The sequence below is a fragment of the Protobothrops mucrosquamatus genome, unplaced genomic scaffold (assembly GCF_001527695.2).
Source record: "Protobothrops mucrosquamatus isolate PMUCROS unplaced genomic scaffold, P.Mucros_1.0 scaffold3146, whole genome shotgun sequence".
In the NCBI taxonomy this organism is placed as follows: Eukaryota; Metazoa; Chordata; class Lepidosauria; order Squamata; family Viperidae; genus Protobothrops; species Protobothrops mucrosquamatus.
Window position 1 is genome coordinate 49,837 of NW_015389146.1, and position 22,855 is coordinate 72,691.

At 48.4% G+C, this 22,855-nt stretch overlaps 1 protein-coding gene across 1 annotated transcript; it reads right to left on the bottom strand.

The window, feature by feature from the left end:
- Window positions 1–7,652: 7,652 nt before the first annotated feature.
- CFL1 (cofilin 1) lies at window positions 7,653–17,366 on the bottom strand. Its single transcript, XM_015826469.2, has 4 exons — window positions 17,304–17,366; window positions 12,535–12,842; window positions 10,143–10,219; window positions 7,653–8,563 (listed from the first exon to the last, which is right to left on the bottom strand). The coding sequence occupies exons 1-4, from the start codon at window positions 17,304–17,306 to the stop codon at window positions 8,454–8,456; spliced, it is 498 nt and encodes a 165-aa protein (XP_015681955.1). The 5' UTR covers window positions 17,307–17,366; the 3' UTR covers window positions 7,653–8,453.
- Window positions 17,367–22,855: the final 5,489 nt, after the last annotated feature.

Below are 22,855 nucleotides of genomic sequence, written 5' to 3' on the forward strand. Positions count from 1 at the left end.
CATCTCACCTATTTTTGACCTGGTTTTATTTTGACTATTTTGGGGGGTATTTTTAAGTTAGGTAGGGGCTTTAAAAAAGTGACTTATGATCAGTCCTCGCACTTATGACCATTGCAGCCTACCCATGCTCAAATCTGGGTGCTTGGCAACTGGCAATTATTTACAATGGTTGCAGCATCCAGGGGTCAAAGGGATCCGCCAAGTTGCATTTGCTTAACGACCCTGTGATTTGCTTAACAACTGCAGTGAATCCCTTAAAAAAACGACCGACTTGCTTAGCAATGGTCATTATAAATCAAGGACTACCTGTATAATAGTTTAATAATGGCAGCTAAAAGAGAATAGCTTAAGACTGGGAAGCCCAAGTTGTCCTTGTGATGAACTGACCCAGGAACACAAAACAGGATCGTATTTCTTGCACGATGAGCTGATTTTATTACCGGTCACATAGCTTAGATAAGGATCAGTTCCTACAAAGGTTATCATTATTTATTGCCATTTGAAACAATAAATTTCGGGAAAGAACTCAGCCAGGAACCCACCCACGCAGATGTGGCTTGGATTTTTCTTGTATTGCCTATATACACATACAAAGACACCCTGTGTATCTGTCTTTCTATTCTCAAAACTGGTTATTTAGTTAATCCACTTTCTGGGTTCACAAAATTTGTTGTCCTTTATACCAGGGTTTCGCAGTCTTGGGAACTCTAACATATGTGGGCTTCAACTCCCAGAATCCCCCAGCCAGCATGCTTTAAGATGGGAGGGCTTCAACTCCCAAAATTCCCCAGCCTTCATGCTTTAAGATGGGTGGACTTCAACTCCCAGAATCCCCCAACCAGCATGGATTAAGATGGGTGGACTTTATCTCCCAGAATTGCCCAGCTAGCCATGCTGGCTGGGGAATTCTGGGAATTGAAGTTCACATATCTTCAAGCTGCCAAGGTTCAGAAACTTCCCTATATTAACCAACCTCACAGGGTTTGCAAAAACTAGCCTAGCCTAGCCAAGCACCGGGTTATTTTTGAGCAAAAGTGCCCGAATTTGCTTGACAAACAGTGCAAAGTCTTCCTTTATAAACAGCCGAAGGCGCTGAAGAACGGAAGGAGCTCAGGGAATTGTGCGATTCCATCTCTTTCCTGCTCGATAGGAGAACTGCTCCGTCAGCTTTGCTCGGGTGGGGAAAAAAAAAAAAAAAGCAAAAATAATAATTCCATTTCTCGGCTTTGCCAAGCCAGCTGGTTATCCTTGACAAACGGCGTCACACTTGTTCCCTTTTCCATCGCACAATCTTCCTGCTAGGCGTTGCCTCCGTTGCAGCAGAAGCTTCTGGGGTGATCTAATTGTTCAGTTTTGCAAAAACTGTATGTCTAGAAAAATGTGCAGAACAGAACAGAGAATGGGAATTAATAGAATAGAATAGAATAGAATAGAAATACAGAATAGAATAGAGTAGAGTAGAGTAGAATAGAATATAGAATAGAATAGAATAGAATTACGGGGTAGAATAGAATATAGAATAGAATAGAATATAGAATAGAATAGAATAGAATTACGGGGTAGAATAGAATAGAATAGAATAGAATAGAATAGAATAATGGGAATAGAATAGAATAGAATTACGGGGTAGAATAGAATAGAATAGAGAATGGATGAAAATAATAATAGAATAGAATAGAATAGAACAGAATAGAATAGAATAATAGAATAAAATAGAATATGACACCATGGACCACGTTCCTCCAGGCCTTCCTGTCCTCTACCATCTTCTGGAGTCCATTGAAGCTCACGCCTGCTGCTTCAGTGACTCCATCCAGCCACCTCCTTCTCTGTCGTCCCCTTCTTCTCTTGCCCTCCATCTTTCCCAGCATCAGGCTCTTCTCCAGGGAGTCCTTCCTTCTCATTAGGTGGCCAAAGGACTTGGGTTTCAACTTCAGGATCCGGCCTTCTCAAGAGCAGTCGGGGTTGATCTCCTCCAGGACTGACCGGTTGGATCGCCTTGCAGTCCAGGGGACTCGCAGGAGTCTTCTCCAGCACCAGAGTTCAAAGGCCTCCATTCTTTGGGGCTCAGCTTTTCCTATGGTCCAACTTTCACAGCCATACATTGCAACTGGGGAAACCGTGGCCTTGACTATATCACGCCATCCTGCGGACCCTCAAAAGCGTCCCATCTCATTTAAGCCTGCCAGACGTACTTAGTTCTGCTACTCTCTGGAATTTCGATGAAAAAGAAGGAGACTTGATTGGATTCGATTAAAAAAAAAAAAAAAAAGCAAATTTAGTGGTTAAATTCGGGTTTGTAGCGAATTTTGCATCCCCTCCAGAGGGCAGCACAACACAATTTTTAAACAACGGGTGACCTCACTTCCTTTCTCTAATTAAACTGAATTCCTACATTTTTGGAGAGAGGGCTTGCACGCTCCTGATGGACCTCTCTCGCATAAATACATTTTGCATCCAAAAGTGGCAGATAGGGGGAGAACTCTGTGCATGCTTTGGTGCACCCTCTAGTCTAAACCTTTTTTTTTTTCCCCTGTTTGTTTTTAAGGTATACCCTGGGTTTCTGCCTGGGCAAAATGCAATGCATGACTCATTTGAGTAACTCGGCCACGGAGCACGGAATCTGGCGTGCATCATCAAGAGAGAAACCAATTTGGGTTGTGAAGGTTGAAACCACAAGCTCAGAACAAGGAGAGGGGAAAGGAAGTCGAGTCTTTCAACACATGCTCAGGAACTGAGTTTGCTCTGAGCACGCTTGATGCCCTAAAATGGAGATTTGATTTACATGAAACCGATACACCCGTTTGCTCAAAGATTTAGCGTGGGAACGACACGCTGCCTGTCCATTGTAAGAGAATAACAGAGTTGGAAGGGACCTTGGAGGTCTTCTAGTCCAGCCTCCTGTTTGAACAGGGGACCCCATGCCATTCCAGACAAATGGTGGTACAGTCTCTTTTAAAAAACTTCCAATGACAAGGCATTCACAACTTCTGGTGGCAAGCTGTTCCACTGGTGGATTGTTCTCACTGTCAGGAAGTTTCTCCTTAGTTCCAGGTTGCTTCTCTCCTTGATTAGTTTCCATCCGTTGCTTCTTGTCCTGCCTTTGGGTGCTTTGGAGAAGAGGTCTACCATATCTAGCATCAGGGTTTGCTTAACCTTGGTTTCCTGAACAAGCTACAAGGGGTTCACACAACACACGAAACCCTGCAATGAGTTTTAGGAATGGTGGTGGTTAGGAACTGTTAATGAAAGAATGACATCAGCTTGGAACAAGCAATTTTTTTATTTATTATTATTATTTTTTGCAAAGCTGAATTCCAGTGGGAATTTCCTGGCTGACGAACAGGCGACAGCAAAATAACCATAGTCATGAGATTTTTGGTTGGAAAGTGACGTAAAGCTTAGCTAGTCCTGTGCTGGAGGCCTGGTTAAGCCCCCTGAGCAAAATTGGTGGAGCTAAAGAGGAAACAGTGAGGTCATGTAGCCTACCTCGCAGGGGTTGTGGTTAAGAGTTGGTCACTGTATTGAAGGAACAGAATGACAGAATGCAGAGTAAAAGAATTGAAAGGGACCTCGGAGGTCTTCTAGTCCAACCCCCTGCTCAGGCAGGAAAAACTATACCATTTCAGACAAATGGTTGTCCCAGTCTCTTCTTAAAAACCAGCAGCCAACAACATCTGGTGGCAAGTTGTTCCACTGACTAATTATTCTCACTGTTAGGAAAGTTTTCCTTAGTTCTAGATTGCTTCTCTCTTTGATTAGTGTCCATCCATTGTTGTCTTGCCTTCTGGTGCTTTGGAAAACAAGTTGACCCCCCTCCTCTTTGTGGCAGCCCCTCAAATATTGGAAGGCTGCTATCATGTCACCCCTAGTCCTTCTCTTTGTTAGACTAGACACAGATGGACTGGTGGCATTTAGTAAAATGGTCGAACTCAATGCATGCAATGTGAACTGGATATCGAAGTGAGAATAGACAGGAATCTGATTTTTTTTTTCCTAACAAACAAGCAAAAAAAAAAAACACCAACCACAACATTTTTGGAGCAATTGTTCTGCCTACAGTAATATAGCAGCATGCAGTTTTTTTCTTTCTTTCACAGAAAGATTTCAATTTTAGATTAATTACGGTGCAGTATGCTGATTCAGCTTGCCTATTTCTCTAAACCGTGTTTCTCTAACCACAGTTTATGAAACAAACCATAATTGGCTGTGGCTGCACCCTCTGCTCACCCAAAACCAAATAATCCACATCAAGGATTTAATGCAACATATAAAAAAACCACCTGCAGCGTGCATTGCTGCCCTCCTTTTAAAGTCACTCTGCCCTGTACGAAATATATAATTTGCTCGTTTTCACTTTAATTGAAACGATACTAGCTCGCGTGCTCTTTTCCCCATTAAGCACGCAAGCCTTCGCAATTTAAAAAGCCTAATGAAATAGCCAAAGCTATCATTGCTAAGCACTTCCAAATGTCCACAGTCATTATTTAAATGGCATTATTCATTGAAATATGAATTCTTCCGCCTCGTTAAATGCAACTGTCCTTCGGACTATGCAAACGACTGGTGAATCTCAGGCCTACCTCGCAGGATGGTGGGGAAGATAGAGCAAAGGAGAAAAGAACATGTTGGAATAGGTTAGTGTCACAAATGTGAAGGGACATAGAGACTTCAGTCAATCCAGAGATTTTTTTGGGGGGGGGGGGACTTGGTACTCTCTGAGCTTGGTGGTTTTCTTGCAGACGTTTCGTGACCAAATTAGGTAACATCATCAGTGCTAGAATGGAAGGGGTATGCAGGGAGGAGGAGGAGGAGGAGGAGGAAGGAGGAGGAGGACAACTGTGGTAACATCATCAGTTAGAAGGGTTTGGGGTTTACAAGGAGGAGGAGGACTGTGGAGTCCTTAGTGCTCTCTGAGCTGGGTGGTTTTCTTGCAGACGTTTCATGACCCAACTAGGTAACATCATCAGTGCTAGAAGGGAGTGGGGCTTTGTGGAGAGGAGGAGGAGGAGGAGGAGGAGGAGGAGGGGAAGGAGGAGGGGAAGGAGGAGGACAACTGTGGGCTCCTTGGTGCTCTCTGAGCTTGGTGGTTTTCTTGCAGACGTTTCATGACCCAACTAGGCAACATCATCAGTGCTAGAAGGAAGGGAGTTTGCTTATTCGAGCACTGATGATGTTACCTAGTTGGGTCATGAAACGTCTGCCGGAAAACCACCAAGCTCAGAGCTCACCAAGGACCCCATAATTGTCCTCCTCCTTCCTCCTCCTCCTCCTTCCAAGTGGAGATATCACCAGCAGCCCTGAGAGGTGGGCTTTCTTCCTGCAGGGATTCATCCCAGGCGTTTCATTCCAAGGCCATCGGGCAGGGCCGACTTCTCCTCTCCCACCTGGTGCCTCGCTGCCGTACCAGGAGGAGCAGCCCGGGCTGCACCAAGGTGTAATTCAGCTCCAGGGCGCCCCAGGTGCCGTGAATGATCGCGATAGCGGGAGCCCCACCCAGGCAGGACTTTGGTCTCCCCTGGTGCGGCTGCAGGAACCGGATTAGCCGCACCCAAGGAGCGTAAGGCAGATAGGGCCGAGGACGGCAAGGCCCTGCCCCTCCCAGAACTGAGATTATTACGTTAGAGCCAGCTTGTCTTGCGGGTCCGTCCCTGGGAGACTGTGCCGTGGGTCACGCAAGGCTAAAGAAGCCACCTTGGGCAAATAGAAGGACTGGCTCTCACCAGACAATGGATCTTTGCAACCTCATCAGAGCTTGTCAGCGCAAGGGGCAGCCTGCTTTGCAGTCTTCGGCTTCCGAGTCTGCTTGACGGTCCTCCACTTACGACCACAAGCGTGCCCAAGGTTTTTGAGACTAAGCGAGACCGCTGGTTGCGTTTTGCCATTTTAACCCCTTTTCTTGCCACTTCACCGTGTCAAAAGTCAGTAACAAAGTGGATCCGGCTTCCCCATTAGCTTTGCCGGTCAGAAGGTCGCAAAAGGGGATCGTGCGACACCCGCCCCGGGACGCAGCGACCGTCGTAAATATGAGCCCGTTGCCAAGTGTCTGAATTTTGATCACGTGACCCTGGGGATGCTGAAAATGGTCATGAAGTGTAAAAAAAAGGGTCGTCAGTCACTTTTTTCGAGATTGTTGTAACTTTGGACAGACAGTAAATGAACTGGTTGTAAACTGAAGGTTCCCTCTTATCAAATCTTGTGTGGACCATGATCGTCTCACAAATAGAATAAAAATAGAATATAGAGTAAAATATAGAACAGAAAATAGGAGAATGGGGAATATAGAGTAAAATATAGAACAGAATAAGAATAGAATATAGAGTAAAATATAGAATAGAATGGGAATATAGAGTAAAATATAGAATAGTACAGAATAGAATAGTACAGAAAATAGAATAGAGAATGAGACTACAATAGAGTAAAATATAGAATAGAAAATAGGAGAATGGGAATAGAATAGAATATAGTGACATATAGAACAGAAAATAGAATAGAGAATGGGAATAGAATATAGAGTAAAATATAGAACAGAAAATAGAAGAATAGAATAGAGAATGGGAATAGAATAGAGTAAAATATAGAATAGAAAATAGGACCTGGGTGGATCCATCTGGAGAGGGAACGAAGTGAGGCTGCTTCTATTCAGCCTGTGTGGAAATCCGTTTAGTGAAATGGGAGCTTGACGATCCAGAGAGAAACCTCGATTAACTATTGCTGGAGACTGGCGCCCAACCCCTGAAGGCAGCCTGGTTAGATATTAACTTGATATTAACTATGTTCCAGAAACTTGTTGAGTTTAATCTGCTCCTGCCTGCCTGAAGCTTAAAAACTTCTCAACCTCGGTGGGTGGACTTCAACTCCGAAGGAAATTCTGGAAGTTGGAAGTCCACGCGTCCAAGGTTGAGGATTTTAAGAGGAAAAATCGCTCTGAAAAAGGCAAAACCAGAAGGCAAAATTGTTAGCTCACTCTTCATGAAATACACTGTTAACCAAATGTAGAATTTAAATGAGGATGGGTAAGGTGTTTAAGAGGAAAAAGGATCTAACTGGCCATTTTTTCCCCCCTGTGTAAACTGAAATGGGGCAGAATGCTAACCTGAAAATCCACATCATTTCAAAATTGAAGCCTTTAATTCCTGGAGGTCCAGAGCTGGGAGATAAGACCCTGGGGATTGGGGAGGAAAAAGGGAAATTTTGTCACACCCAGAAGTAGGATTTGATCAAACAATCTCAACCAACTCAAGGCAAGAGATTAACTGTGGGGGTCTCTGAGCTTGGTTAATTTTCTTGCAGATGTTTTGTTACCCAACTAGGTAACATCATCAGTACTCGGTGGTGGTGGGGTGTGTGGAGTGGTGGAGGATTGCAGGGTCCCTGGTGCTTTCTGAGCTTGTGGTTTTCTTGCAGATGTTTCATGACCCAACTAGACAACTTCATCAGTGCTGGAATGAACAAAACCCTTCTAGCACTGACGACGTTACCTGGTTGGGTCGCGAAACGTCTGCAAGGAACCCGCCAAGCTCAGAAAGCACCAAGGACCCCAGTTCAAATATTTTCCTCCATCCACAAGAGATTCACCCCCCCCAATTTTGACGCCAGCCCCTTCCTTCCCCCCTCCCCAAGCCACGCAAATAAAACGACGTGAGATGCTAAAGGTAGAACTTTTTTTTGTTTTATTTTATTACCGAAGGTTCTTGGTGGTGCTGCTTCCATACGTTTGTTAATTCCACCCCAACGTAGAGATGGGTGCAACTGTTTTTCTTTTTCCACAATATTTTATTTGTACACAGTACTACAGACAAAGCACAGAGCTACTATGGCAGTTAAGAAGAGGAAGGGGGAGGAAGCCATCACGGGGAAAGGGGGCTGGGGACGCAGATGCCATTCCACGCTTTCTCTCGGGAAAAAAAACCGAAACAAAACAAAAAAAAACCACACACGTACAGAGACCCATTTAAAAAAAACAACTTTTTTCTCTTTTGTACACACTGGAAAATGGACTAATTCTGGAAATTCGGGTCCCCATTATCCCAACCGTCGGTTGCTTACCGCCATCGTTATCCTTGGAGGAGGAGAAGTGGACCAAGAAAACCAAGGAAGAGACTGAGGAATGGAGACACCCCCTCCCCCCCCTTAGGAATATCAACCCAAAGGTTTGGAAAGGGGGGGAGAGAGAAAGAAAGAAAGAAGGAAGGAAGGAAGGAGTGGGGGAAAAGAAGCTGTAGCATTTGGCAAAATTCGAACAGCAGCCCTGCAGGCCAGCTGTTGAGACAGGAGGGGAGAGCACCAGGCCGGGAAGATGAGAAGGGAAGGGGGGGAAAAACAACAACTGGAATGGAACCAAGAAAAGGAAGGACCCCCCAACCCCCCAACAGTAGCACGGGGCCATTAACATGGAAGCTCCAGAGTCACTGGCACGACAGGGGACCTGGGAAGGAGAGGAGGGGGGGGTCTCACACGGGCTTGCCCTCCAAGCTGACGCAGTTGCCCCCCAGCTTTTCTGCTAGACTCTGGCGGTCTTTGATGTCTTCTAGGCCGTTTGCTTGCCATTCGTGCTTGATGCCTGCGAGGGAGAGGAAGGAGAGGTGAGATGGAGGGGGGGGTTGTCTTAGGGCTGGAAGGGACCCGGGAGGTCTTCTAGTCCAACCCAATTAATTTTTCCCAAACAGCCAGAGTGAGAAACCGGGACCACAGTGATAGAGCTGGGAAAAGCATATAGGTGCACACATACTAAATTAAAAAAAAGAAAGAAATTAGCAGGGTCCTTCAAAATAAAGGCCATCCATGCAGATAGGGATAGGTGCAGGGCTGCACGGAGCCTTGAAGGGGGCGTAAAAATGCTTTCAAGCTAAAAAAAAAAAAGCACAGGCAGTCCTCGACTTACAACGGTCCATCTAGTGACCTTCAAGGTTGCAACGGCCATGAAAAAGGTGATGTTTCACACTTGTGACCGTTGCAGCATCCCTGAGGTCACTTGGTCAAAATTCAGACGCTCGTGTTTGTGATGGTCGCAGTGTCTCCCAGGTGTGTGTGTGTGTGTGTGTGTGTGTGTGTGTGTTTCACACGATCCCCTTTGGCGACCTACCCGACAAGAGTCAATGGGGGACGCTGGATTCATTTAACAGCCGTGGGACTAGCTTAACAGTTGCGATGATCCACTTAACGGCGGTGGCGAGGGAGGCCATTGAGATGGGGCAAAATGCACTGAACAAATGTCTCACTTGGCAGCATACAATGTGGGGCTCAATTGTGGTTGTACGTTGAGGACTAGCCACACAAGTCAGTCAGGGCTGGGAAGGGAGAGCCAAAGGGTTGTCAAGTGAGCCGTTTGCATTTGTTAAGTCAGTAAGACGGTTGTTAAGTGAATCTGGTTTCCCCACTTGTCGGAAGGCCGCAAAAGGGGATCGCACGACCCCGGGAGACACCGTGATCGTCATAAATAGGAGTCAGTTGCCAAGCGATCCCATGACCGTGGGGCGGCTGCAACGGCCGTAAAGTGTGAAAAAAGGTCATGGGTCACTTTTTTCCGGTGCCGCTGTCACTTTGAAGCAGGGGTCTTCAAACTGGGCCCTTTTAGGACTTGTGGACTTCAACTCCCAGAATTCCTCAGCCAGGCACATCCGTGCCTGGCTGAGGAATTCTGGGAGTTGTAGTCCACAAGTCCTAAAAGGGCCCAGAGTTTGAAGACTCCTGCTTTGAACAGTCGCTAAATAAACTGTGGTTAAGTCGAGGATTGCCTGTATTTCATTCAACATGCTTCTTGTTCCTAACCACAAAAGTTGGGCCTCCCTCCAGCCAATGGGGAGAAGCAGAGAACTTTCTCACGCTGCGCCATTTTTATATAAGCCTCCAATGACAGGTGCAAGAAAAGAACAACTTGAGGTGAAGCACAATTTGAGGTCGTTCAGCACAACCTTGGCCATTTGAAGACTTGTGGACTTCAACTCCCAGAATTCCTCAGCCAGCTCGGAAGTCCACAAGTCTTAAAAGTCGCCACGGTTGGGGACCCCTGGTTCAGCGGGGTCCCCCGTCACCCCAAAGGGGGCCCTTTTATGACTTGTGGACTTCAACTCCCAGAAGCCTGCTGGCGCCCGCCCTGCCTCCCCCGTCGGAGGTGCTCGCTCACACCTGCCGGCTCTCACCTGGAAATTTCTTCTTGAGGGCATCCTTGGAGCTGGCGTAGATCATCTTGCTCTTCAAAGGAGCGCTCTCCGGTGCCCTGCAGGGACGAGACAGCAGCATTCACACACAGGGTTGTGTTCCTAGCCTCCTCCCCTGCCAGCTCGCCATTTATTTTCATTTATTAAACATTTATGCTCCCCGTGTCTCCCTACGAGGCGACTCTCTCATGCCGTGGAAGGAGGATTTTCAAAAACGGCCAATGTGGAGGATGTCATTCATCAATAAATCCTCCCCCCCAGTAGCAACAGCACTTATATACCGCTTCATAGTGTTTTACAGCCCCCCTCTAAGCGGTTGACCGAGTCAGCCTTTTGCCCCCAACAATTGGGTCTTCGTTTTGCCGACCTCGGAAGGACGAAAGGCTGAGTCAACTTGAGCCGGTCAGGATCGAACTATTGGCGGTGGGCAGAATTAGCCTGCGACCCTGCCTTCTAACCACTGCGCCACCAGTGATGGAAGAGCAATAGCCTTTAGACTTATCTACCACTTCACGGTGCTTTACAGCCCTCTCTAAGCGGTTTAGAGAGTCAGCCTCTTGCCCCCAACAATCTGGGTCCTCATTTTGCCGATCTCAGGAGGACGGAAGGACGAGTCAACCTCAAGCCAGCCAGGATTTAATTGATGTTCCGGGCAGAGTTAGCCTGCAATGCTGCATTCTAACCACTGCGCCATCCTGGCTTAAATGGGGGCCTTCTCAGGAGAACATTCCCCGAGACCCTATACAACATCCCCCCACCACGAGCCTTGCTGTTTGAGAGATTTAACACAGGGAGCCGAGCAGCTTTGCCACTTTCAGGCTAGGCCTCGTGCCTGCAGTCAAGAAGCGATGCATCTTTAAAATGGAAGCACTTAGAGCAGGGGTCTTCAAACTTGGCCCCTTTGATGACTTGTGGACTTCAACTCCCAGAATTCCTCTAAGTCAGGGGTCTTCAAACTTGGCCCCTTTGATGACTTGTGGATTTCAACTCCCAGAATTCCTCAGCCAGCTGAGGAATTCTGGGAGTTGAAGTCCACAAGTCATCAAAGGGGCCAGGTTTGAAGACCCCTGACTTAAAGGAAGGTGGTCTTTTGCAGGAGAACAGCAGGATGTTGTTTAGACTCTCCCCCGCGCACTCTTTTCGCCCAGGCTCCAATGGACGGGGAGCTGAGAGCGAGGCCAGCCCCAGACACCCCTGTCTCCAAGTCCTCAATTATACAGATCACCCAAGTTAATTATTGTTTTCGCGCCCTGGCGTAACACACTGGGAGTGAAGCTGCCGTCTAGAAGTCTATTCCCCAGTTACGGGAAGGCTGGAAGGGAGAGGCGAGCAGGGCAGGATAAAGGGACCGCCTTCCTAGAGGGCTTTAATTTTAAAGATGGGGAGGGCAGCTCTTGGTGCCAATAGCAGAGGGGGGGGCAGTCGTGGTCCGCATCCCAGCTCGCATGCTGGTGGGAGGAAAGTAACTTCCTGGATGGCACGCGTCCAAGCAGCTTTGATTGCAGAAAGAGGAAGCCACCAATTCAGATAAGAGGCTGGGGGTAAGACGCCAGTCTCGCCCCCCCAGCAAGGGGGCACTCCAGCCAGCTCAGGCCCCTGAAAGCAGGCTTGGTTGAATTGCCACCGGGAAAGCTCCCGAAATAGGGAAGAAAGCAGCTTCTCTGCTCAGAGTATTCAGCCTTCAGTCACCGAGACAAGGGTCTGGGGGGGGGGGAAGGGGAGGTTGGCCACACCTGAAGCTGCCAGGGAGGGAGGGAGGAAGGAGAGAAGGAAAGGAGGAAGGACAAAGAGAGCAAGGAAGGAAGGAATGGGGAGGAGAAAGTGAGGGAGAGAGGAAGAAGAGAGGAGAAGGACAAAGAGAAGGAAGGAGAAAGAGCAAGGAAAAAAGGAAGGGAGGTGAAAGAGAGCAAGGAAGGAAGGAAGGAGAAGAAAGGAGAAAGAGGGAGGGAGGAAGGAAGAAGAAAGGAGAAGGAAGGAGAAAGAGCAAGGAAAGAAGGAGAGGGAGGGAGAAAGAGAGCAAGGAAGGAAGGAGAAAGAGGGAGGAAAAAGAGTAAGGAAGGAAAAGAGAAGGAAGGAGAAAGAGAGCAAGGAAAGAAAGAAGAGGGAGGGAGGAAGGAAGAAGAGAGAAGGAAGGAGAAAGAGGGAGGAAAGAAAGAGAGGAAGGAAGGAGAAAGAGGGAGGAAAAAGAGTAAGGAAGGAGAAAGAGAGCAAGGAAGGAAGAAAGGAGAAGGAAGGAGAAAGAGCAAGGAAAGGAGAGGGAGGGAGAGATCAAGGAGGGAAGGAGAAAGAGGGAGGAAAAACAGAGTAAGGGAAAGAGAAGGAAGAGAGCAAGGGAGGAAGAAGAGGGAGGGAGAGAAGAGGAAGGGGGCCTCACCAGAAGAGGAAGACCAGGTCTTCCTTTTTGCTCTCCTTGGTTTCGTAGGTGGCGTCGTAGAGGGCGTAGCGGCAGTCGCTGGGGGGCAGCATGGCGACGAAGTGCAGGTAGGGGTCGTCGACGGTGTCTCCCAGGTCGCCCACCAGGATCTCCTTCCCGGCCTCCAGGATGATCTTCTTCTTGTCCTCGCTCAGGCAGAAGATGACGGCCTTCTTGCGCTTCTTCTGCTCCTCCTGGGGGGCGTGTTTGCGCACCTTCATGTCATTGAAGACCTGGATGACTTTGTCACAGACGGTGACCCCCGAGGCCTGTGCAGAGGGGGGTGGGTGGGAGGAAAGAAGACACGCTCAGGGGAGACACGCTCAGCGCCGGCCCCCGCGAGGCTGCCACAATACGCAGTCAGAGCAGGGCAATGATGGGTGGAACTTCAACTCCCAGAATTCCCCAGGCAGGTAGTCAACTTACACTCATTTAGCGACCGTTTAAAGTTAACAATGGCATGGGGGGGGGGGAAATGCCACTTCGGACCCGTTTTCATACTTATGAATCCCGCAGCACACACACACACCACAGTCATTGGATTAAAACACAGGCCGTTGGCAACCGACATGCATTTATGACGGTCGCAGCATAACGGCCACGGGTTTTGTTTTTTGTTTTTAAAAAAGGTTGTAAAATCAGACGTTAACCATGGAAATTCTAGCCTCAGTTGTGATCACAAGTGGATGACCTGTACAAGATTACTACAGGCAAAAAAAAGCAGTGGGAGATTGCAGGCACGGGCTAGGTTTTTAAGTCGTGGTTTGCTAAACCAGGTTTATTGAACAAGCCATTGATCAGAAGATTCCCGTAATACGCTAGACTACAAACCACAACTGACAGCTTGGGATGCTCTTCAAAGGTTCTACCCTATTTCACGGAATATTCCAATATTTGAGGGGCTGCCACAGAGAGGGGGGTCAACCCGTTCTCCAAAGTGCCTGAAGGCAGGACAAGAAACAACGGATGGAAAATTAATCAAGGAGAGAAGCAACCTGGAATTAAGGAGAAACTTCCTGACAGTGTGAGGACAATTAACCAGTGGAATAGCTTGCCACCAAAAGTGGTGGGTGCTCCATCACTGGAAGTTTTTTAAGACAGCCATGTGTTCAAAAGGGCACAGGATCTCCTGCTTGAGCAGAGGCGGTTGGACTAGAAGACCCCCAAGGTCCCTTCAGATTGCGATACCAAGACAAGGGTTGGATTGCCACAAAAGGCTGCACCACCCCCACTCTGCCACCTCCTTTCCACCGAGGACCGTTTGGGCAAACCTCGGCCTGGCGGTAACAACGGTGCCGAGCATTGCTAGCTGTGAAAAGGGAACTGATCAACCGAGATCTCACAAGTCTCTCTGTAGAATACCCATTTCGGGATAGCAGCGGCTGAGTTCGCACAAGGTGTTAGGCTGGGCTTAAAAGAGGGATCGGGCTATTTGTTCTTCGGGATAGGAGCCCAGCCAATCGAAATGATGGCAACCAGGCCACAGAACGTGGCTTGTGTGTCTTTAGGCACTTGCATGTCAAGGCAGCTCCCCATCCGTACAATCTTCGTGAGGGCAGGGAAAGTTTGAAGAGTCTGTTCAGGAAACCCAGCAGGATGAAAGGGGGGGCTTCCTCCAGCCGGCTCCATCAAAAGTCTCAACCTCTTTCATTAAAAAGCAGGGCTGTGGAGTCGGAGTCAATTTTGGGTACCTGGAGTCGGAGTCGGCAAACAATGCACCGACTCCTACTAAATTTAGATTGGAATTAAAAAAAAAACCAAGTTTAAATGTCCCAATTCACAAAAAGTTATAATTAATGACTTCTCTACTGTAAGAATAAAGACCAATGCATGCAGTGCCTCACGTAACCGCAAAACGAACACGTTAAGTGACCGTGAAGAAGCATGCTTTTCACGTGCTTCACTATATGGCACGCAACGCACAATTAGGAGCGGCAATACTTATACTTTCCATATAATTAATAAAACTTGGTTGTTTTCATTGTGTTTGTCTTTTGCTTCAACTGTTCAATAACAGTAGACTGTTGGCTTCCCAGCCAGTAGTCCTGTGGTAATGACATGTATGTTGCCTTTCTTTCCTTCAAGGAATGTATAAAATACATTCGCATATTAATGCAGAGGAGTCGGAGTCGGAAGTATAAAAAACTGAGGAGTCGGAGTCGGAACATTTATCTACCGACTCCACAGCCCTGTTAAAAAGCAAAGACTTTCTTCACAAGGACCGGCCGAAGAGGAAGCTCTCCTAGCCTCGCGAGAAGAGCGGTCCAGGGCAAACTCAGCTCCAGAAGCGGCTGGGGAAGAGGAGGCAGGAGAGCGGGGCGTGGCAGCAGCCGAGAGAAAAAGAAAGGAAGGAAGGAAGGAAGGAAGGGAACCGCTGACCGCCTTTGCCAACCCCTGTCTTCCAGATTCCCTGGGAGGAAGGAAGCAGGCGGCGGAAGGAAAAGTACAGGCCGAAGCAAAGAGCAGGTGGCCCGAAGAAGCCGCCAGCTCGGCAGACGGGTGCTCAGGCTCCAGAAGGGGAAGTGGCGCCCTGCCGCAGAAAGAGGGGGGGAGGCGGAGGCTGGCAAACGGGTAGCTGCAGAGACAGAGAGAGTGTGAGATGGAGGCAAAGAGGCACGGGGAGAAGAATTCAGGAGGGGGGAGTTGAGAAGAGGGAAGCCTGGGGGGGGTTTACCATGCACAGAACATAAGAATTACACGGCTGGAAGGGACCCTGGAGGTCTGCTAGCCCAACCCCGCCCCCCCCCCACTCAACCAAGAAGCAAAGAGGAGATGGAAAGATACGGCAGCACTGAAAGGCTGGAGAGAAAATAAGGGGGGGGGGGGGCAAGCAAAGAGAAAGGCCAGCAAAGACCACTCAAAGGGGTCTTTTGGCTGGCTGGTGGGGGGGGAGAGGGAGGGGTGCAGGTGTAGAATTGATGCAGGGAGAGAAGAATGGGGGGGGGAGGAAATCCAGAAACAATAGTACAGCTATGCAGCAATTCCACACACGTCACACTTTGTTCTCCTAAATACCCAGAGGGATANGGGGGGGGGAGGAAATCCAGAAACAATAGTACAGCTATGCAGCAATTCCACACACGTCACACTTTGTTCTCCTAAACACCCAGAGGGATATTCTGTGTTTTATTTTCTCTTCCCCATATATGGAAGTTGGAGCTTGTGATCCCTGGAAAGGTACAGAGACTACAGTCCCCATCAGTAGCGGAGAACTGGGGAGGGACTCACACTCTTCCACGCGCATCACACAGTGCAGGGCTACGTCCCCCCCCCCGCACTCGTGACAGGGCTTGCAGTTCCCATCATCCCCTCCCACGGCACAGCAGCCGGCCCACACCGACCGGACAGGACTCTCCGATCATGCCGGCCCATGTTCCTCTCCTGCCTCCATTGTACAGCACAGCCCTCAAGCGCAGGCGTGCAAAGACACGGGGGGGACATCCTTCTCAGGGATGCATGGCTGGGGATAATGAGCCCCTTGTCTTCCAGCCATCTTGGGGAGGCCGATGAATCCCAGGGCTGGAGGTGGACAATGACTTGGGGTGGGGGGGTGGGGGGGTGGAAATAGGGGGAATACACCACAAAGCCACCAAACTGCCCAACAGCGGGGCTAGTGTCCTGGCAAAGGGGAGAAAACTAGGCAACAATTAAAAAAAATGAGAATTTTTTTTTGGGGGGGGGAACAGAGCCTCTTCCTCCCCCTTTGTAAAGACTATAGGGGGGGAATGAAGCCATTTAGAGGGTACATTGGGGGTTCAGGGTCTTTCTTCCCCACTCTTTAGGCAGCAAGAAAAAGGTGAAAAAAAGAGGACAACTTGGGGTCACCAAATGAAATCCAGCAGGAAATTGGGGGGGGGAGTAAAGATGAGGATAAGGAAGGAGGGGGGAAGAAAGAGAAATGGGGTGATGGGGTTGCATTTTGGCTTCTCCCCCCCCAAAAAAAATCCAGGGAGGCATTAGGGCAGAAGAGGGAGCTGGGTTAAAGGGGGGGGGAGAGAGTCATCAACGGGGAGGGAGCGAATTCCTTCCAAGGTGGGGGGGGGCACAGAAGGGGCCATTGGGATACATTTCCCCCCCCATGTTTGGAGGGGGGGGAAGGAGACCATCCCCAAATTGGGTGGAAGAGAATAGACGGGAGAATAAGATGGGGGAGGGGGCACAAAAGCCATGAGGATACTCATTCAGTTCCCCCCCCCACGACTTGCAGGTTGGGGGGGGAAGAAAGGAGACCCCCCCCAGACACACAAGTTATCAATGGGGGGGAAAGAAGGTATCGTCCCTTCTAAGGTGGGGGGTCATGAGGATACTCCTTCAGCCCCCCCCGACCTGCAGGGTGTGTGTGGGGGGAGAGAAAGAAAGCAGCCCCCTCCCCCAAATTAGGAGAAACCGGTCTGGGGGGGGCTGTGAGAGAAAAGGCACTGAGGAAGAAGATGGGGGGGCACAAAAGAGGGGCACAGACGCCCTGGGTGGGGGGGCAAGGAAGGAGACCCCCCCAGAAATTGGGAGAAGCAGCTCCAAGGGGGGGGGAAGAGGGAAAAGGCCCCGGGAAAGGGGATATTGGGGGGGGCTTGAATGAAACGCCCTTAGAGAAGCCAAGATACTTGGGGGGGTACAACGGCCTCCCCCCCGCCGCCTCCCCGAGGAAGCCCCCACAAAATGGCGGCCGGCAGACAAGATGGCGGCCTAACGTGCGGAGGGGGGGTGGAGAGGGGGCGAGCGGCGGGTCTTACCATGGCGGCGGGCGGGCGAGGGGGGGGACAAGGACGAGGCGGCGAAGAGAAGAGGGAGGCGGCGGCGGTGGCGGTGGCGGCGGTGCTCTCGGCGGTCCGGGCGGCTTCCTGGCCTCGTCAGCTCCGCGGCGGCTTCGACTGTCGGCTGCGTCTGGCGAGGCCCGAAAGGAACTGTGGCCCCGCCCCGCCTTGGCCCTTCCGCTTTAAGGCACCGCCCGAGGAGGAGCTTCTTCCGGTCTGGAGGCGCGCGGCCTGCCGGGAAAGCGAGTCTCTCCGCCTTCTTTCCGTGCCGCTTTCTCCCTTCGGAGGAATGGCGTTCGGGCGCGCGAAGGGGGCGTGGTTGCCATAGAAACGGGAGGCCTTCTCATTGCCTTCCTCCCGGGCGCAAAAAAACCCCCCGCGAACTATTGTTATTTTTTTTTTAAATAAATCAATCAATAATTATGTATATTGGTCCCGCCGGGAATAACTAAAAACATAAAACGAGCTGTCTTTTGTCCCCACGCCTTTCTCCTCGTGGGCTGTTGAAAAGGCTCATGGGAAGTCGCCTCTTGGCCCGGGGGTGCATGGGAAATGTAGTTTGAAGACAGTGGAAAGGGAGGAAGAAGAGAAACTGGGGGAGAAAGTGAATTAATGAGATTTTTTTTTTTTTTTAGATAAGATAACCTTTATTGTCATTTTTTTTTTACTGTGGGCACAATGGCACACGTCAAAAATGAAATTTGCCCGCTTTCAAAGTGAAACACACCTAAAACATACTATATACAACGTATGTATAGACCCACACCCCTACATATACATAACAAATACATATTATTATTATTTTAAAGGAGGGAAGATGTCACTCGAGGCTTATTTTGGAAATTAAAGACTTTCCGGATTATCTGCCAAATTAATTCCTAAATCTTCATGTAAGATGCTGTAAACTAAGCTGGTGCAGAGCCTTCCAATGGCCTTTTCCTTGCTAAATAGTGCTTGGTCTGATCCCAATCCCGCTTTACAAAATTGTAATGGAGACAAGAGGGGAAAATATTTTATTTTTCTTTGTTCGACTTTTTCTCCCAACTTGATTTTGCAGTTCAAGAGGCCAAACCTTCTCTTTTGAAATTATCCAATGTGTATTTAAAAAAGCAATGGGAAAACAATTATAATGGAAGAGCAGTATTTTACATTAGAAATAAGAACCCACCAAACAGGGGAAAGGCAGCTTCAAAAATCATAAAACATTTTTTTAAAAATTGTTGGGGTTGAAAAGTGCAGGGGTTTTTTTTATATAACAAAGTTACTTAATCCTTTATTTTCACCTGAAAAATCATTTTCATGATGACTTGATCATAAGCAAAATCCTCTCTGCTCCAAAAATGCAAGAGCCTTTTTTAAAAACATAAACTGTCAAAAGGAAGTAGGCTTTTATTGATCGGCTGATGGATTAGATTTCCACCAGCAACTTCAGGAGAGCAAAACAGCCCACTTAGCAATTTTTATCACTACAGGACCACAACTTTCACTGCGGCAAGAGCCGAAAAACCAGCTTCTGCATTGGCCCACCATTGCTTCAAAAGGAAAGCATTAAGCTAATGCTTAATCCAAATTAAATTGTTTTCCAGGTTGCCTTGAAGCCTAAATGAAGAAAACAGGCTGGGCTGGCAGAGGAAAGGAAAAAAAAAAGACAACCCTGATCAAGATAACTCTAATAGCATGTTTTGCAAATGCATTTTGCAGGTCTTTTGCAGTGAATACAGATGATTCACAGCTAGTCCTCAACATACGACCAAAATTGAGCCCAACATTTCTGTTGTTAAGTGAGACATTTGTTACGTGAACCTTGCCGCATTTTACGACCTTTCTTGCCACCGTTGTAAAGTGAATCACTGCAGCTGTTAAGGTAGTAACCCGGTTGTTAAGTGAATCTGGCTTCCATTGACTTTGCTAGTCAGGTCACAAAAAGGGGGCACATGACCTTTATTATTATTATTTAATAATAATAAAGTTGGAAGGGATCTTGGAGGTCATCTAGTCCAATCCCCTGCTCAGGCAGGAAACCCTATACCACTACAGACAAATGGCTGTCCAGTCTCTTCTTAAAAACGTTCAGTGTTGGAGCATTCACCAGTTCTGGAGGCAAGTTGTTCCACTGGTTAATTGTTCTCACAGTCAGGAAGTTTCTCCTTAGTTCTAGGTTGCTTCTCTCCTTGATTAGTTTCCATCCTTTGCTTCTTGTCCTGCCTTCAGGCACTTTGGAGAATAGCTTGACTCTCTCTTCTTTGGGGCAGCCCCTGAGATATTGGAACGCTGCTATGATGTCCCCCCTCATCCTTCTCTTCATTAAACTAGACATCCCCAATTCCAGCAACCGTTCCTTGTATGTTTTAGCCTCCAGTCCTCTAATCATCTTTGTTGCTCTTCTCTGCACTCTTTCTAGAGCCTCAACATCTTTTTTACATCGTGCTGACCAAAACTGGATGCCGTATTCCAGGTGTGGCCTTAACCAAGGCCTTGTAAAGTGGAATTAACACTTCACGTGATCTTGATATAAATAAATATGAGCCGGTTGGTTGCCAAGCGTCTGAATTTTGATCGTGTGACCACGGGGATGCTGGAAAGGTCATTAACTCTGAAAAACGGTCATAAGTCACTTTTTTTCAACGCCGGTGTAGCTTTGAACATTTCACTAAGTGAACTGTTGTAAGGCAAGGACGGCCTGTCCTTTTTGGAGAGGGGCAGAGCGAAGCGAGAACCGGACTCTTAACAACGACTGAGTATAATTCATCCTAAATTTAAAAAAGTAAATAGAAACGAAAGATGAATATCTTTTTCACCCATTGCTCTAACTGGGTTAGAGAATACGGATTTTCTGGAGATGTTTTGCCTGAGCAATGGGTGAAAAGCTGGCCACAATGACGAGGGTTGGCCACAATCCAGTATATATGCAACTAAATCAGCTCTCCAGCTCTTCAATGCTTGAGGGGAGAAAGCTTGAAAGGTATAGAAAGAAAGACCGCGTAGCTTTGCAGCTTTGAACCCTTTTTGCAAAATCCCCCACAGCCTGCTAAGAGAATTTAAAGGGGGGGGAAGGGAGAGAGAGAGAGAGAGAGAGAGAGAGAGAGAGAGAGAGAGAGAGAGAGAAATACTAGATTTTATTTTGGAAAAGAAGAAGCAGCAGACATTCTTTGAGTGAGAGAGAGAGAGAGAGAGGGAGGGAGTAGGCACTCATAAATTATATGCCCTTTTTAGGGGAAAAAAAAAAGACAAGAGAAAAAAGTTCTGGTTTGCCAGCAGGAAAATTGCCCAGCTTAAAAGTGCGTGAAGCAGAAACAAGCATACCCTAAATACTTTTGAAATTCACAAAAGCCCTGCCTGAACATCAACCGAGTCCCACAATCCAGCTTCATCACTCTGCTGGGGTTTCCTTAGTTACCTCTCCTTTTTTTCTCCTTTGACGCTCCACCCTTCTTTGAACCAGGATAAAAGAGCGGGGTGGGGGGTGGGTGGGCATGGAAGAATGATGCTTTGACCGCGATACCCCCCCCCCCCAGCGTCTGGCCATCTCTTAACCTGGTTCAAGGCTCAGCCATGCACAAGCAAGCTAACCTTGCACGGTTCCGATCTTGGGTACTTTTCAAGATGTTATATGCAAAGCTAAGCCAGCCGACCTGGTTCCTTGAGGGCTGAGTCGGTTCTCTGAAACCAGGAAGTGGGGTAATTGAGGAACCGAGTGGAGGTATTTGAGCCCTGCTGTGCAATCATTTATTTCCTAAGCCACGGCCTCTGCCCGGTTTATGAGTCTGGGATTTTCCACTCTGTTTTGTTCACTCTCTTCTCTCTGCTCTTCTCTTCTCTTCTCTCCTCTTCCCTTCTCCTTTCCACTTCCTTCTCTTCCCTTTCTCCTTTCCCTTCCCCTCCCTTCTTTCCTTTCTTCCCTTTTTCTTCCTTCCCTTCCTTCCCTCTTCCCTTTCCTCCCCTCCCTCCTCTTCCCTTCCCCTCTTCCTTCCCTTCCCTTTCTCTTCCTTCCCTTCCCCTCCCTTCCTATACTTTCCTTCCTTCCCTCCCCCTTCCCTTTCCTCCCTCTTCCTTTCCTTTCCTCCCTCCTCTTCCCCTCCCTTCCCCTCTTTCTTCCCTTCCCTTTCTCTTCCCCTCCCTTCTTTCCTATTCCTTCCTTCCTTCCCTCCCCCTTCCTTTCCTTTCCTTTCCTCCCCTCCCTTCTCTTCCCCTCCCTTCCCCTCTTCCTTCCCTTCCCTTTCTCTTCTTTCCCTTCCCCTCCCTTCTTTCCTATTCCTTCCTTCCTTCCCTCCCCCTTCCTTTCCTTTCTTTTCCTTCCCTCCCCCTTCCTTTCCTTTCCTTTCCTCCCCTCTTCTCTTCCCTTCCCCTCCCCTCTTCCTTCCCTTTCTCTTTGTTCCCCTCCTCTCCTCTTCCTTCCCCTCCCCTCTTCCTTCCCTTTCTCTTTGTTCCCCTCCCCTCCTCTCCTCTTCCTTCCCCTCCCCTCTTCCTTCCCTTCCCTTCCCTCTTTTCTTCCCTTCGCTCTTTTTCCCTTTCCTTCCCTTCCCTTATTCTATTCAACCTGCTTCTATTCTCCCCTCCCCACCCCCACACTTCCTTTGTTTCAGCAATCTGTATTCTCGTGGGGAAGGGGCAGCCTTTGGAGTTGGGGTTTTTGCTACAGGTAAACAACGGGGGCTCCACCGCAGAACAAGAAGACCAGCCTTCTCTCCATCTTCTGGCTGACCCACTCCAAGGCAGAAAGGCAGAAAGCTGCACAACCTACAGTTAATTTTTTAATCCGCTGCTGCACAAAGAAAAGAAGGGAGGGGGCAGAGCTGGTGGAAGGAAGCGCTGATCCCCTTCCCCTTTCTTAAGCACCACTGCAGTTTTCTAAACAGGGAGTCTCCCCAGTGGGGAGATTAGCACCCCTGTTCTTCCCCACATTGGCAAAAGGCTCACAGACTCCAAACACAGAATAGAAATCAATTACACTGTATATATTTTTTTATTATTAAAAAAAGCAGAATTCTCACTGTCCAAGCAGAGATGGGAGAAAGAGTACCGTTTTATACCTCGGGGCCAAAATTGAAATGCTGCCTCCAGTTTTGGTCACCACGATAGAAAAAAAGAGGTTGAGACTCTGGAAAGAGGGCAGAGAAGAGCAACAAAGATGATTAGGGGGCTGGAAAATAAAACATATCAAGAACACTGGCAGGAATTGGGTAGGTCTGGTCCAGGGGTCTTCAAACGTGGCCCTTTTATGACGCGTGGACTTCAACTCCCAGAATTCCCCAAGCCTGGCTCAGGAATTCTGGGAGTTGAAGTCCACGAGTCATAAAAGAGCCAAGGTTGCCTATCCCTGCCTTAGAGTGTTTGTCTCCATCTTGGTAACTTTAAGATGTAATGACTTCAACTCCCAGAATTCCTGAGCCAGCCATGCTGAGGGGAAAGGGAGAGGTTTCCAAGCTGAGCCATGCTGGCTGAGGAATTCTGGGAGTTGAAGTCCACCAGTCATAAAAGAGCCAAGGTTGCCTACCCCTGCCCCAGGGACTTTGCCAGAAGGTCGCAAAAGG

Bases quoted from the DNA above. Each gene is read 5' to 3' on its own strand.
- CFL1 (XM_015826469.2), bottom strand. The intron at 10,220-12,534 runs GTGAGGCCCCCT...TCGTCCCTGCAG, and splicing joins GACCTGGTCTTCCTCTTCTG to GGCACCGGAGAGCGCTCCTT. The intron at 8,564-10,142 runs GTGAGAGCCGGC...TCTCCCTCGCAG, and splicing joins CCTCAAGAAGAAATTTCCAG to GCATCAAGCACGAATGGCAA.